The sequence below is a fragment of the Salvelinus fontinalis genome, chromosome 25 (genome assembly GCF_029448725.1).
Source record: "Salvelinus fontinalis isolate EN_2023a chromosome 25, ASM2944872v1, whole genome shotgun sequence".
NCBI lineage: Eukaryota > Metazoa > Chordata > Actinopteri > Salmoniformes > Salmonidae > Salvelinus > Salvelinus fontinalis.
In genome coordinates this window covers 25,363,823-25,378,298 of record NC_074689.1, presented here as the reverse complement: position 1 = coordinate 25,378,298, position 14,476 = coordinate 25,363,823, and the positions used below count along the sequence as shown (strand labels likewise).

Genomic DNA, 14,476 nt, shown 5'->3' with positions numbered 1-14,476 from the left:
ACTGTTCCAATATTTATGCCACTAACTACACTATACAAGCAGTATTTAGTTAACATAAATCTCACCTTTTATGGTGTCATATTATGTTAAGCTTGTATGTTGTTTTTCTCTTCCCTTCCAGAGATGGAGTCCATTTAGCCGACCAGCTCACAGGAAGGACAGGAAGAGGAGAGGAAGGACAGGAAGAGGAGAGGAAAGACAGGAAGGACAGGAAGAGGAGATGAAGGACAGGAAGAGGAGATGAAGGCCAGGAAGAGGAGAGGAAGGACAGAAAGAGGAGAGGAAGGACAGGAAGAGGAGAGGAAGGACAGAAAGATGAGAGGAAGGACAAGAAGGACAGGAAGGACAGGAAGAGGACAGGAAGAGGACAGGAAGGACAGGAAGAGGAGAGGAAAGACAGGAAGGACAGGAAGAGGAGATGAAGGACAGGAAGAGGAGAGGAAGGACAGGAAGAGGAGAGGAAGGACAGGAAGAGGAGAGGAAAGACAGGAAGGACAGGAAGAGGAGATGAAGGACAGGAAGAGGAGAGGAAAGACAGGAAACACAGGAAGAGGAGAGGAAGGACAGGAAGAGGAGAGGAAGGACAGGAAGAGGAGAGGAAGGACAGGAAGAGGAGAGACAGGAATGACATGAAGATGAGAGGAAGGACAAGAAGGACAGGAAGGACAGGAAGAGGAGAGGAAGGACAGGAAGAGGACAGGAAGAGGAGAGGAAGGACAGGAAGAGGAGAGGAAAGACAGGAATGACATGAAGATGAGAGGAAGGACAAGAAGGACAGGAAGGACAGGAAGAGGAGAGAAAGGACAGGAAGAGGAGAGGAAGGACAGGAAGAGGAGAGGAAGGACAGGAAGAGGAGTTGTCTGGTTGTTGTTTTGGCATCCCTCATTGTACCTTTCTTTTCACACGTCAGTTCTGTTTAAATTCAGTCAATTCATAAAGTCATTTGTTTTTAAAGTCTTAGGATAGCATTCATTATTAGTGTTACATACATTTCTGAATTGACAGAATTGAAACTCATACACCAGAGAATTCACAGATGCTCTTTGTTGGTCTCTTACGAGACTAAAGGTGAATTTATTTATTTAATTTAAAACCACTTGAAAACCAGGGTTTTGAAACTTTTTGTTAACGTATGTTCCATCGAATGGTCCATGACGTCCAGGGGCTATTTGTTTGTTTAGCTGTGTTATGGCTACATATTATTTTCTTTTTTTCAGACACACACACACACACACACCTCTCCTCCACCGCAGATCTCCAGTGCCCTGCCCTCTCTCTCTTTATGGCCATGTCTGAAGTTCCCCTACTACGTCTAGGCTTTATGAGTAGTCCCTGTATCTGTCTGCAGTTGTGCCAAAAATACATGCTCTTGTTGTTCTCTTACAGATTACAGGCTACACATTATTTTATTTTTTACAACACACATACCTGTCATGTTCTTTCCTGTACTTGAATACTTATTAAATTATGTTTTCAGTCAGTTGTTTCAGTTGTTTATTAATATCTCATTTAGACTTAATCTGCTTATTTCTTCCCTACACCTTTGCAGATCTAAGACAAGATGAAAGAAAAAACACATTCTCTTCCTAATTCGTTTTTTTTCCCACTTGTATTTTGTCAGGGCAGTGAACATGGTGGTAAACTGTACTATTTGTATGGACCCTAGGTTAACCTTTCCCTTTGTTATCATACTAACTGTATGTCATAGAACCTTAATAAGTGCTCCTGCTCACCTGATGTACCATGCCAGGTGTGTATCATACTGACGTTAATGGGAGAGGGAAGGGGTTAACCATTTCTGGACCCACACGGACCTGCGCTTTCGGCGGGGCTGGTCCCGGCCCAACAGCGCGACCAAGACCACCTTCCTCAACGTTGGTTTCATTGTTGAAAGAGCCTACTCTGCTATCTTGACTTTATTATTGCGTTTCGCTCCAAAACTGCATTTTGGAGGGAAATTATATTAAAGGCTCTCACAATCAATTTGTGGATGTCATCGAATAAATAATATACTTGGCAAATAAATGAATAAACAATTTAAAGAAATTATGCAATTAAACGGTTTTTATTATGTAATCCCACATTTTTTTACTGGATATGTGTGCATCAAAAATTAAACATTCACATTTTTGATGTATGGCACCACCATGCGGTAGATGACTCAATTTGCAGTGAAAGCTGGGGACGTCTCCTCAACGATTACACCCGATTTCTCACGAGTCTGGAGATCGCTTCTACCAATGCAGTTTCCACCCCCTCTTTGTCCCAGAGACAGAAATGATCGGTCCGCGTTGTTCAGACAGCCAGCAGTTATGTGACCCGTCCCCTTTAAGATGATGTCAGAAATAATAATTTAATATTTAATTTCTTTGTTTCATGTCGGCGGACATATACTTCGGTCGAGCAACAACGTTAGAAATCAGGGACGGTAGAAGTCGAGCATCAACCTTTCTGCCAATACAGCAAAACGGATTGCTTCCTAAAGTAGGTTTCAGTGGGTGTCAATGTTGAAGCCCTGCGTTATCTTCTCTGACAGGACTTTAGTTTCCAGTGCTTCATATAACACTACCCCGGGACAGAAGCCTATATGTCACAGGATGGAATAATAGCCAAAGCCGGCAGAGAGAAGACGCATAGGAAGAGTTAAGGGAATGCGGTGAAATTTCAACTCAATTCGTAACTCTTCCCTTTATCTCCTTCAATGTTTTGGCTTTACCTAAACGGACGTTGGAAAGTGACAATGGGCAATCGTTAACCCAGTGGATTTATTATCATATCCGACGACTATAATAATAGTGGAAAGGGGTACGTCATTAATTTTGCTACAACTGTCCCCATGCCACACAGCCTGTGACAATATTGTATATTTACAAAATAATGTGTTTTGCTGTCTGCCCCGGGCAGATGCGTTTGTTTCAGTAACCGATTATGTCACCACCATGTCAGTTTTATTCATGTTACAATGTTACACAATAATGTTAGGAATTTTTATTTTCTGGTGCTTTGTGTGTTGCTCTGTGTTACCTCTTAAAATATGCGTTGGCTCTTTTCCTTCAATGCAGTACTTTCCCCTGTCTGAAAAACCTATTATGTAACTTCATTCCTTTAGCAGTAGCCTAGTTCATGGCCTTGCCAGTATAATGGACCATGCCCTTATGGCTGATAGTATAGACGTGTCCAAAAACCTTCCATGATCTTGGGCTATAAAATATAACTGTACAACGTATTTCTTACACGTGTATAGTCATGCTACAGATAAAAACGTGTCTTAAAAAAAAAAAACCGTAATAGAATGGGTATGTCCACCAATAGAATAATTGGCTAAACATTATGTCATGCGGTTGGCATTGCTCCCTCTAGACTCCTTTAAGGGATTGATTGGAGATATCATTTTGCCAGGCTTTATGATTAATTAAGTATGTAAACAGTTGTAAAACTGACTCTTCAAGTCTGTAGATAAATAAGAAAGCAGATCCATTCACGGAGCTATTTCTTCTTATTCTGCAGGTGAACTGTTTACTGTAGCTAATAGTATCTTTTGGAGAAAGTAGCAATGGTGAATCCAAGCTTGTTAATATTTGTGTATGTTTTCCAACCACAGATATTTCCCATATTTCCCAGTCCGTCTAAGAAGTGACCACAGCCTCTCTGGCCCTCAGTCATGACATCACCTGCGTCCCCCATCCCCTCCCCTTCCCCCTGTCCGCCTCCCCCTTCCTCCCTCCCCTCGTCTCCCACTCCCTCCCCCCTCCCACCTCCCCCCTCCCTGACTCCCACAGGGGAGGTGATGGTCCTGGCCCTGGGGAGGAAGAAGCAGATGATGCTCATCAGTCTCTCCATCCTGCCCAATCTCTTCCTGGCCTTCCTTCTCTCCTCGGACGCCCTGCTTACCCTCACCTCACCCCACCACTGCCGCCTCCCGGGACCCTTGCCTGCCGCCCAGATCCTTAACACCTCCCTGCCCTGGGAGAAGGGGGGCAGAGTGGGGGACAGCGGGGGACTGTCTCAGTGCAAGCAGTATATCAACGGTACCCAGTCCGGGGTGGAGAACTGTGAAGCTGGCTGGGACTACAACGTCACAGAAGGATTGAGGATTAACATTGTTACTGAGGTACCTCAAGGAACTTTGTCGGCTTCATTGTTTTCTTGATTAGTTTGTAATTCGCGGTCTCAGAATCCAAGTGGCTCCTAGTGGAACAGGGAATGATTGTTTAACAATGATATGATGCATTCTTCAGTGAAGTTCTGATATCCTTACATGCACTGTAACAGAAAACTGTCATTTATACAGTGATTTTTGGTATTAGCATTAGTAAAATACTCGGAAATATTTAACTGCAGCGTAATGTAAATTATGGTGCATTATGGGAAAATGTTGTGGGTTGGGTAAGAATGGCTGTATTTAGAATGGTACTGTAATCCACCCAACAGAATACAGTAACGTACCGTATCTTTGGAGTGCCAAAAACCTTTTGACCAAAAGTGTGTACATGGTATTGTTGTTTCTGACTCATTACCATATTTTGAGGCGTGCCTTGTAAGAGGCTATATTTGTAGCACCCGTTAGTGAGAATGCTGTACCAATTTAACTCCTATGTGGTTATAGTGCCCCATCAATTTGTATAGGGGACATAATTGGAGTGGCAGTAAGTCATAAACATGAAATGGTTGAGCATTTTAACATGTTTTATTGGTCTGATTTGCCCTGTAGTCCCTGTCAGTTTGGAAGCCTTTGTTAAAACCTCTTAAGGATCCGCACCTTTCTTTACATTTTTGCCTAAAATGACATACCCAAATCTAACTGCCTGTAGCTCAGGCCCTGAAGCAAGGATATGCATATTATTGGTACCATTTGAAAGGAAACACTTTGAAGTCTGTGGAAATGTGAAAGGAATGTAGGAGAATATAACACATTAGATTTGGTAAAATATTATATATTTTTTGTACCATCATCTTTGAAATACAAGAGAAAGGCCATAATGTATTATTCCAGCCCAGGTGCAATTCAGATTTTGGCCACTAGATGGCAGCAATGTACGTGCAAAGTTTGACTGATCCAATGAACAATTGCATTTCAGTTCAACATTTTGTATCAAGACTGCCCAAATGTGCCTAATTTGTTTATTAATAACTTTTCAAGTTCAAAACTGTGCACTCTCAAAAAATAGCATGGTATTGTTTCACTGTAATAACTACTGTAAATTAGACAGTGCATTTAGATTAACAAGAATTTAAGCTTTCTGCCAATATCAGATATGTCTATGTCCTGGGAAATTTTCTTGTTACTTACAACCTCATGCTAATCGCTTTAGCCTACATTATCACAACCGTCCTGTGGATGAGACACCGATCCCGAATAAGTTAAGGCCTCTAGAAGTGCAAGTGATATAATACCCCACATATTTATAGATATGCTGTAATGTGTATCCCTTGTAATTACATAAAAATACTGTGAAATACAAACCCCTCCCCTCAATGAATTTCATCCATTGATCCATTAATTCCGATTACAGTTGTATTTACTTTTTTTTACGGTATAATACAATACATTTTACAGCAGTGTACTGTGTGTCATTACACGGTACTTGCTTTGATACCGTAATTAGATTACAGTAGGTGTACTGTAATATGAAGAAAAAAAACAGAAACTTACTTGCCAATGAGCTGCCAGTAAGTAACTGTCAAATTCACGGCAACGGTAAAAAACGCTTTCACCATTAACACGGCTTTGATGAAGTAGGCCTATGTTATAAACAGTCACGTAGAGGGAGGTAATGGGAAATGTACAACCAAACTCATCCTGCCTTTCTTCATTTACTGATGTGTGTACTTGTTCTACAATGCCTTATGACGCACCAGGCCTAATGTCTTTGGCAGAACTCTTGACAAATGTCCACCACACCCAATTTTTCTACGGAGGTCTTAAGCTCTCAATCGGCCCGCTGTGGACCAACGCTCTATTTGTTTTGAATTCCAATGCGTGGTGACGCGGGTGGCATACCCAATGCTTCTTCTGTAAACTGTTCTGTGGGCCTGTTGCCCTCTGTGGTTAACTGAACATACACTGGTCTCAAGGAGTCACTCTAACTGAAGAGACAGACTACAGCAGCGGTTTCCATGCACCTATAGACGGCAGGAATATCATTCAAATACTCTTTTCATAGACACAAGGCCTGATTCAGTGGTTGGTTTCAGAGTGTATTTTTACCATGTCATGATCCACCAGTATAACACCACGGTGCATCTTCAGCGACTTCTCACTGGAGGCCAGAAAAGCTCTGATCAGTACACGCCTTTATTCAATAAGGCTTCAGTGGAATACTGAACTAAGCACCTTTAAGCAGCTGCCTTGTAACACCATGTCAGCCTATATGCTCCTTTGACATGAGGACGTCTACTGTAAGAGGGAAAAAATGCAAGGCAAAGGTTTTGGCCAAGGGCATTATAATGCTTTCGAGTCATGTTTAGAACCAGTTTGGGCAGTTTGTGAACTTGTTTTTGTGCCGTTTTGGCATTTTTTCTTTTGTCCCAAACCAAGCACCTCATCTGCTATGCTCTCATTTGTGAGGTTACTATACAGTGCAGCTATGCCGACCAGTGAGGATGAGTGATAGTATTTGACAGGCTTTTATGTGTCCCTGCATAGGTTCCAATGACATAAGGTGTTGTTAGCAGCAGCTTCCTGACTGCCCAAAAACGATGCTATCTCTGTAGATAATTATAATCACTTAGCTTTCAACAGTAGAAAATGCAGAGCTCTTCAGATGTAATAACAAAGTCACGCTCAAGTCATTACAAACACTGAAAGGAAATGATTGAAATCACATTTAAATATACTGTAGTTTGGTTGAAATGACTTTTTCTGTATGATCTGGAAAAATGTCCTAACGATGGAGTTGTTGTGTATAACATAAAATGTTTAACTGTCTCTTCCCTTTCTGTATTCTTCTGTTGGTTTCCCACCTCGTTGTTTTCCTCTCCTCTCCCAGTGGGATTTGGTGTGTGGTCAGTACTGGCTGGTTCCAGTCGAAGAGGTGTCCTTCATCCTGGGCGTTCTGACAGGATGCCTGGGACTGGGCTTTGCAGCTGACAGGTGAGACGAGCTGAGAAATACAAAGGGTTAGACTGGGGGGAGGAGACCTCTTCAGGATTTAAAGTGAGATGAAGCAAATGTAATTAGCCAACACGATTCAGTTCATTAAGATCATCGAATTAAGCTTTCGACGACAGTTTCAGACTCAGGCCTGGGCTGCACTTGAATCCAGACTCAGGCCTGGGCTGCACTTGAATCCAGACTCAGGCCTGGGCTGGACTAGAATCCAGACTCAGGCCTGGGCTGCACTTGAATCCAGACTCAGGCCTGGGCTGCACTTGAATCAAGAAATGTGGTTGAATGAACACTGTTTCCATATATTTCTAGACTCTAGACTAGATGTCCCTAAATAACTATGTATTTACATGGAAATGACCCTGGTTATTTACTTGCTTTATTCTTGGACTCCATAAACCAGGACTGTTAACTTGTTTGTTTTTTTAAACCTGTTTTTAAGAGGCCTATATCTGGATTTAATTTCCATGAAACCGGCCAGTGCTTATGCACGACTATAACAGAGCTTTGTATCTTCTCTTCTCTATGTTTTCCTCAGACTGGGCAGGTTGAAGACACTACTCACCTCTCTGACCCTCTCAGTGGTATTTGGCGTGCTTGTGTGCGTCTCTACCACTCCCCCATTCTTTATTGTCATGCGTTTTTGCCTGGCTGCTGCTAGCGCCGGTGTCTACCTCACGCTTTACATCACACGTGAGTAGTCTCAGCTACTGGTGTCATAGTTAGGGCCTTTACATCACACGTGAGTTGTCTCAGCTACTGGTGTCATAGTTAGGGCCTTTACATCACACGTGAGTAGTCTCAGCTACTGGTGTCATAGTTAGGGCCTTTACATCACACGTGAGTAGTCTCAGCTACTGGTGTCATAGTTAGGGCCTTTACATCACACGTGAGTAGTCTCAGCTACTGGTGTCATAGTTAGGGCCTTTACATCACACGTGAGTAGTCTCAGCTACTGGTGTCATAGTTAGGGCCTTTACATCACACGTGAGTAGTCTCAGCTACTGGTGTCATAGTTAGGGCCTTTACATCACACTTTACATCACACGTGAGTAGTCTCAGATACTGGTGTCATAGTTAGGGCCTTTACATCACACTTTACATCACACGTGAGTGGTCTCAGCTACTGGTGTCATAGTTAGGGCCTTTACATCACACATGAGTAGTCTCAGCTACTGGTGTCATAGTTAGGGCCTTTACATCACACGTGAGTAGTCTCAGCTACTGGTGTCATAGTTAGGGCCATGTGTATTGCGCAGTCATATGACATATCATGATTTTATTCTGTATTTCAAGCCTTATCCAGAAATGAGAATAACTCCAAAAATGAAAGCAATTTCCTGAGGATGGTGCTGGACCATCTGACATACGGAGAGAGAAAAGGGACAGTTTGATCCAAAAAATAAAAGTTCAAATCCAGGCACGTCACATGATTGGTCAAAACACAGAGCCATAGTACCCAAGGCTCTAACAATAGCATCAAAAGACTACTGCCATGACCACTGCTGAGCTTTTGAAACCTGACACCACACAGGCAATAGCATCTTAAAACTATTTTGAGTATACTTAAAGACCAAACTTGTTTACTAATTGTTCAGCGTTGTTGTGTCTGTAATCATTCATTGTTTTTGATTGACAGGTCTTGAACTCTGTGACCCCTCACTACGTCTGCTAGTCACCATGGTGGCAGGACTAACTACAGTTGCTGGGGAGCTGCTGTTGCTGGGTTTTGCTCTGGGTTACCAGTCCTGGAGAGGCTTACTTGGAACTGGGGCTGCACCGCTCTCTCTGTTCCTCACCTATGGGTGAGTGAGTGTGAGTGTGTTATGGACAACGGAAGGCGAATATGGTAGTCATTTCATTAAAGAAGTAAATGCAAACTGACTTGCTGAGAGCATCCCGGCTTTGTATTGATTTCAGCCATTAACTCAAGTCAGAATACATTAGCATTTGGCTTCAAGGTGCAGTGTTCCTCCCACATTCCTCATGACCTTTTATTGCAAATAGTAAATTGAACACTGAGCAAATGAAATATGACCTTTGCTGTTCCAGGGGAGAGAATAGCTTGGTATGAATCCTAGGTTGAAGAACCTAATAATTCCACGTGGAAGCTAACTAGCATTGCCGGTCCCATTATTTAAAATTCCTCCTAAGAACAGCCCTTAATCAGGAGTTATCACACGGTAATCCCTGGATTCTCATGCCTTATGGCTTAATTACAACCCTCTTGTCTTAACCGTTGTTATCTTCCACCTAGAAGGAAGCTAGGAGAAAATGACATGAAAATGTTTGTTTTGTTTCAGTATTCCAGGGGTATTTCCTGAGTCTCCTCGCTGGCTCCTCCTCTCTGAGAGATCAGCTGATCTGAATTCCTTCAGTGAAAGAAGAGATAGAGGGAGGGATGACGAGAGCTTCACAGGTGTGTGGGAACCATTTTGTCTTTTTGTGTGGGTCTTTTCATGAGATTTATGACTTTTATTAGAAAAACAATTCTCTGCTGATGCCTCCAGTGTGACTTGTGGTGTTGTCATTATTTCAGAGCTGGACTCCGAGCTATCTCCCTCTACTCGCCCACACCTGTCCTTCCCAGAGCTCGTACACAGCAGGAACATCTGGAAAAATATATGTGTGCTCGGCTTCACCTCGTAAGTCACCTAACTGTGCTGTTTGAAGTTTGCCCTCACATGTTTGGTCAGACTTTAATTAGCTGCACACATAGTAATAGTAGTAGGTCTACCAGTAGTAGATATACAGTGGTGTAATAATGTTATATGATGTACTGTTTTATATTTTGTTTTATATGTAAGTGCCTTAATGTGTTTGGACCCCAGGAAGAGTAGCTGCTGCCTTGGCAACAGCTAATGGGGATCCATAAGAAATACAATTACAAATACAGTACATGAAAGTTTAACTTTGTGTTTCTACACAGTAACTACACCGTTTACTAATAAGATGTAACGACATTTTTGTAACCAAACATAGTAGTATATATGCTACATATAGTGTAATATAAAGGTTTGCCCCGGCTTCTATCAACATTTACCGGTTGGCACCCATAGGATTCATACAGTAGTTGCCAATCAGACCATGATTCTCCCTCTCCATCTTCTCCCGTTGTCTGTCAGGTTCATTTCCCATGGCATTAGTCACTGTTACAGCTCGTTCCGCGGTGATGTCAGAGGCACTGCCCCCAGCTTCTATTGGACCTATCTACTCTCTGTCTGTGCGGGAGGAGGGGCCTGGCTGTTGTTATGGGCAACCGTGAACAGGTGTGGTCGACGTGGTATCCTGCTCCTCGCCATGACGATGACGGGGCTGGCATCTCTGATTCTCCTCGGACTGATGGAGTGTAAGTTGACGTTCAAGGTAGAATCCTTAGTTACTACACCCATTTTTGGACTTGTAAATTTATGATTTATACCCATTGATTCTTGAAGAATATAACTAAAATGCCTCATGAGCTTAGTTCAACTGTTATACCCCATCGGAAACCAAAATATAAGCTTGTTTTACTTCGTTTGTAAACAATCACTGTATAACCTTAAAACATGGTTAAAACTATAATGTTGATGTCACTGATGGCCAGTCCTTGCATTCATAGCTCTGTCTATGCATTTGAGTGGTTACATTTATCCAGGCCTATCCCTCAGCTTTTTACCAAAACAGAGATGGGGTGGCCACTGTAATTGATTCAAATACGGATTGGCATAATGCTTTGTAGAAATAGTCCCTTAACCACTGATATAGGATCAGATATGTTTTCATCCACTAAAACATATAATCCTGTGTCAGTGCTTAAGGGCCACTCTACCTACCCCTCACCTGGAATACATAGATTTAGGGGCCGAATTCTACCTACCCCTCACCTGGAATACACAGATTTAGGGGCCAAATTCTACCTACTCACCTGGAATACACATAGTTAGGTACACATAGATAGAATACACATAGATAGTCCTCACCTGGAATACATAGAGGGTAAATGTAATTCAGTTCATAGGAGACCATATGTCATGAAGTAGTTACGACTCCATCATTTTCTCAATTGACATTGAATACAGGAAGCACAGGTTATTTTTTGCATAGCACCACCTTGTGGCTGAATGGTGGTATATCAGTTCATGAAGGACACTGCCGTGGCAGTAAAGTCAAAGTCGTGTCTCAGTTTCAGATGTAATCGTCAGCCAGTCAGTCTGTGGAGTTCAGTCCTAAGTTAACTCTCCCTCCTATCCTTCTCTCAGATCTAAGTGAGGCGGCCATCACTGTGTTCTCAGTGATGGGTCTCTTCTCCTCCCAGGCGGCTGCCTCTCTTTGTGTCCTCTTCACAGCAGAGATCATGCCCACCATCATCAGGTAAGGACCAGCTTCTCATAGAGTGTCACACGAGTCTTTCCCATCTAGGCTTGTTCCGTATATTAGACGTATTATTAGGCCTAATATTCATATTAATGGGTGTCATTTTTGGCTTGATCCTCATGTTATCTCTCTTCCCTGATCTTTCCTCTTGGAGATCACTAACCTTTGAACTTTTGCCTCTCGTCCAGGGGCATTGGCGTGGGCACGGTGTTGGCCCTGGGCTGTGTGGGTCGGCTCACCTCGCCGCTCATGGACCTGCGCAACCACTATGGCTACTTCCTTCACCATGTGGTGTACTCCTCCCTGGCTCTGCTGGCCGTGCTCTCCATCCTGCTTCTGCCCGAGAGCAAGAGGAAACCGCTGCCCCAGACGCTGGCCGACGGGGAGCAGTACCGACGCCCCTCGCTGGGCCGGAGGAGGAGGGACAACGTGCCCCTGCTGGCCACCCCCAACCCAGAGACATAGCATGTCATAACGCCAGCCCAGAGTTTCAGCAGGTCGCGGAGAGGAAGATGGAGAGGGACAAGAGGGTCAGCTGTCTGCTGAAAATGGTTGTGCCGAGCCAATGAAGGAGGGTGGTTGAAGGGACCCCCACCCCCCTCACCTTTCCCATAAGGCCTGTCTGTCAGGAAAGGGAGCAGATGCTTTCTGCCCATGCTCCCGACTGCCACCATCAGAGAGACCCTTTTGATTTGTGTATTATCTGGCAGAGTATGGCATCACACACAGCTCACGGACGCAGAGGCAGGTATGTTATGGAAACGGTCCTGTAAATACCTACAACTTAGTTTCTTTAACTTTATCAATGCTAGGTTATCTATTTATAAAAAACAGTAGGAGTTTTGTTTCTGGAAGTTTTTGGAAGGGTACTTTGTATTGTGCAAAAACATCATACTAAGACAAGATGAGGGCAATTTTGTCTACTGCTCTTAAAGACATCGGGGGAAATTATATTGATTGAAGATTCTTTGAGCAAACGTTACACTTGAGGGTAGTTTGGTGAAACTTTGAACTTGCATTAAATAAATACTAATAGGCTCCCTCCTCAAACCCAAGAGTCATTACAATCAGAGGCAGGTATGTTATGGAAACGGTCCTGTAAATACCTACAACTTAGTTTCTTTAACTTTATGAATGCTAGGTTATCTATTTATAAAAAACTGTAGGAGTTTTGTTTCTGGAAGATTTTGGAAGGGTACTTTGTATTGTGCAAAAAACATCATACTAAGACAAGATGAGGGCAATTTTGTCTACTGCTCTTAAAGACATCGGGGGAAATTATATTGATTGAAGATTCTTTGAGCAAACGTTACACTTGAGGGTAGTTTGGTGAAACTTTGAACTTGCATTAAATAAATACTAATAGGCTCCCTCCTCAAACCCAAGAGTCATTACAATCAGTTGAATAAAAAAAGATAGAGAAAGTGACATTTAAATATACTGTAGTTCCTCAGACTTGGTTGGATGTGATGAAATGATATGAATTCAATTTCCAGATGTGATTTGGAGCCAGTACTGTTTATGGGTCATTCATCTTGATCGTCTGGGCTGTCAGACCTGTCTTCCTCTGGGCTTCACTGAAGACATAGGGAGTGTGCCTGTGCATTCAGAGCTGAACACCTTGGGTAGATAGAAATGTATGGTAGAAAATGGACAAATTTATATATTATATCAGTTCTACGCTAAATATTATTGTGGGGCAATGCCCTGAAGAGTTTGCAGCATTGAATTATAGCCACGCCCAGAAACCAGCCCAAGCCCCCACCCCTTAGGCACTGATCTGAAAGGATTGGCTAGGTACAAACAATCCATCCAGCTTATCAGGCGGCATGGTGAAGCTATTACGATATTGCTTATACCTTTCTGATCCTTTCAGATCTCCACAAGCATCTTGGACCCTAGGCTAGGGGGTAAGGCCTAAGGGCTGTTTCCAGACCTGGGCTATTCTCTTTTTAGAATACAGGAACTCACTATAATAGAGTGATGGTGACGTGCATAACAGGCACCTTGTTGCCAGGATTTGGTACTGTATGTTTATTTGAAACATTGAGGACCTAGCTGTTTGATGTTTTTTTTTGACAGGTTTTTGACTGGATCTGCTCCAGAACCTTCTCTGGGCAGAGGTGTGTGTGTGTGTGTGTGTGGGGGGGGGGGGGGGGCACTGAATGGGGCTTGAAGTTGGGAAGGGGAAAAGAGACACCTCCCGCTGCAGGTCTTTGGTAGTTTGTTTAAAATGCACTAAACAAATCTAATAATAATATGGATATTATTAATGATGATAATAACTATGAATACCTTGACAACAGTAATACGTTGTTAGACATTGCTAGGTCCTTAAGATGATCTATTAAGCAATAACAGCAATGTAATTGTTAATAACTCTAATAACCTGATTGAATCGAAAATAAAATGTTAAGTAAACAACGGGTTGTTGTGTGTCTTGTCTGTGTTGATGGATGAAGAGGGTCTTGTCGTCAGGAAGCTAACAGATCATCCTATTGATCTTGTATATTGGTTTTAAGATTGTATAATTTACTTTTTGTTATGCACACCTTTCCCCCCAGAAAACAACGTAGAGATTTTTCAAAGTGTTTCTGATAAAGATGGTACGAGCGCCGCAAATCCATTAGGGATGCAAAAAAATGATACAAACTCAAACTTGAATCGATGTTTGACAACTCAGACTCGCAACGCATGTGGCAAGGACTACAAGGCTATCATGGACTACAAAGGCAAATCCAGCTGTGTGGTTCCCACCAAAGCCTCCCTCCCAGACGAGCTGAACACATTCTATGCCTGCTTTGAGGCAGACAATACCGACCCATCCAGGAAGACTCTCGCTGCTCCGGACGACTAGGTGTTTTCACTCTCCCAAGGTTGACGTGAGGAAAACTCTCAAAAGAGTAAATATAGTTCAGCATTCAACACGGTTGTACCCTCCAAGCTCTTAGCTTTGTGTCTGAACACTACCCTCTGCAACTGGATCCTGGACTTCCTGACGGGCAGACCCCA

The 14,476-nt window shown here is 42.9% G+C and overlaps 1 protein-coding gene across 2 annotated transcripts; it reads left to right on the top strand.

The window, feature by feature from the left end:
* Positions 1 to 2,209: 2,209 nt before the first annotated feature.
* Positions 2,210 to 13,612, top strand: LOC129823017 (solute carrier family 22 member 17-like). Of its 2 annotated transcripts, none has more exons than XM_055881677.1 (10): positions 2,210 to 2,805; positions 3,602 to 4,111; positions 6,990 to 7,093; positions 7,647 to 7,801; positions 8,748 to 8,913; positions 9,412 to 9,527; positions 9,648 to 9,753; positions 10,234 to 10,457; positions 11,350 to 11,461; positions 11,653 to 13,612. In XM_055881677.1, the coding sequence occupies exons 2-10, from the start codon at positions 3,662 to 3,664 to the stop codon at positions 11,927 to 11,929; spliced, it is 1,710 nt and encodes a 569-aa protein (XP_055737652.1). In that variant the 5' UTR covers positions 2,210 to 2,805; positions 3,602 to 3,661; the 3' UTR covers positions 11,930 to 13,612. The 2 variants fall into 2 exon arrangements, with proteins under 2 accessions (XP_055737652.1, XP_055737653.1); XM_055881678.1 differs by having other exon boundaries at positions 2,216 to 2,805; positions 3,780 to 4,111.
* The last annotated feature ends 864 nt before the right edge of the window (positions 13,613 to 14,476 follow it).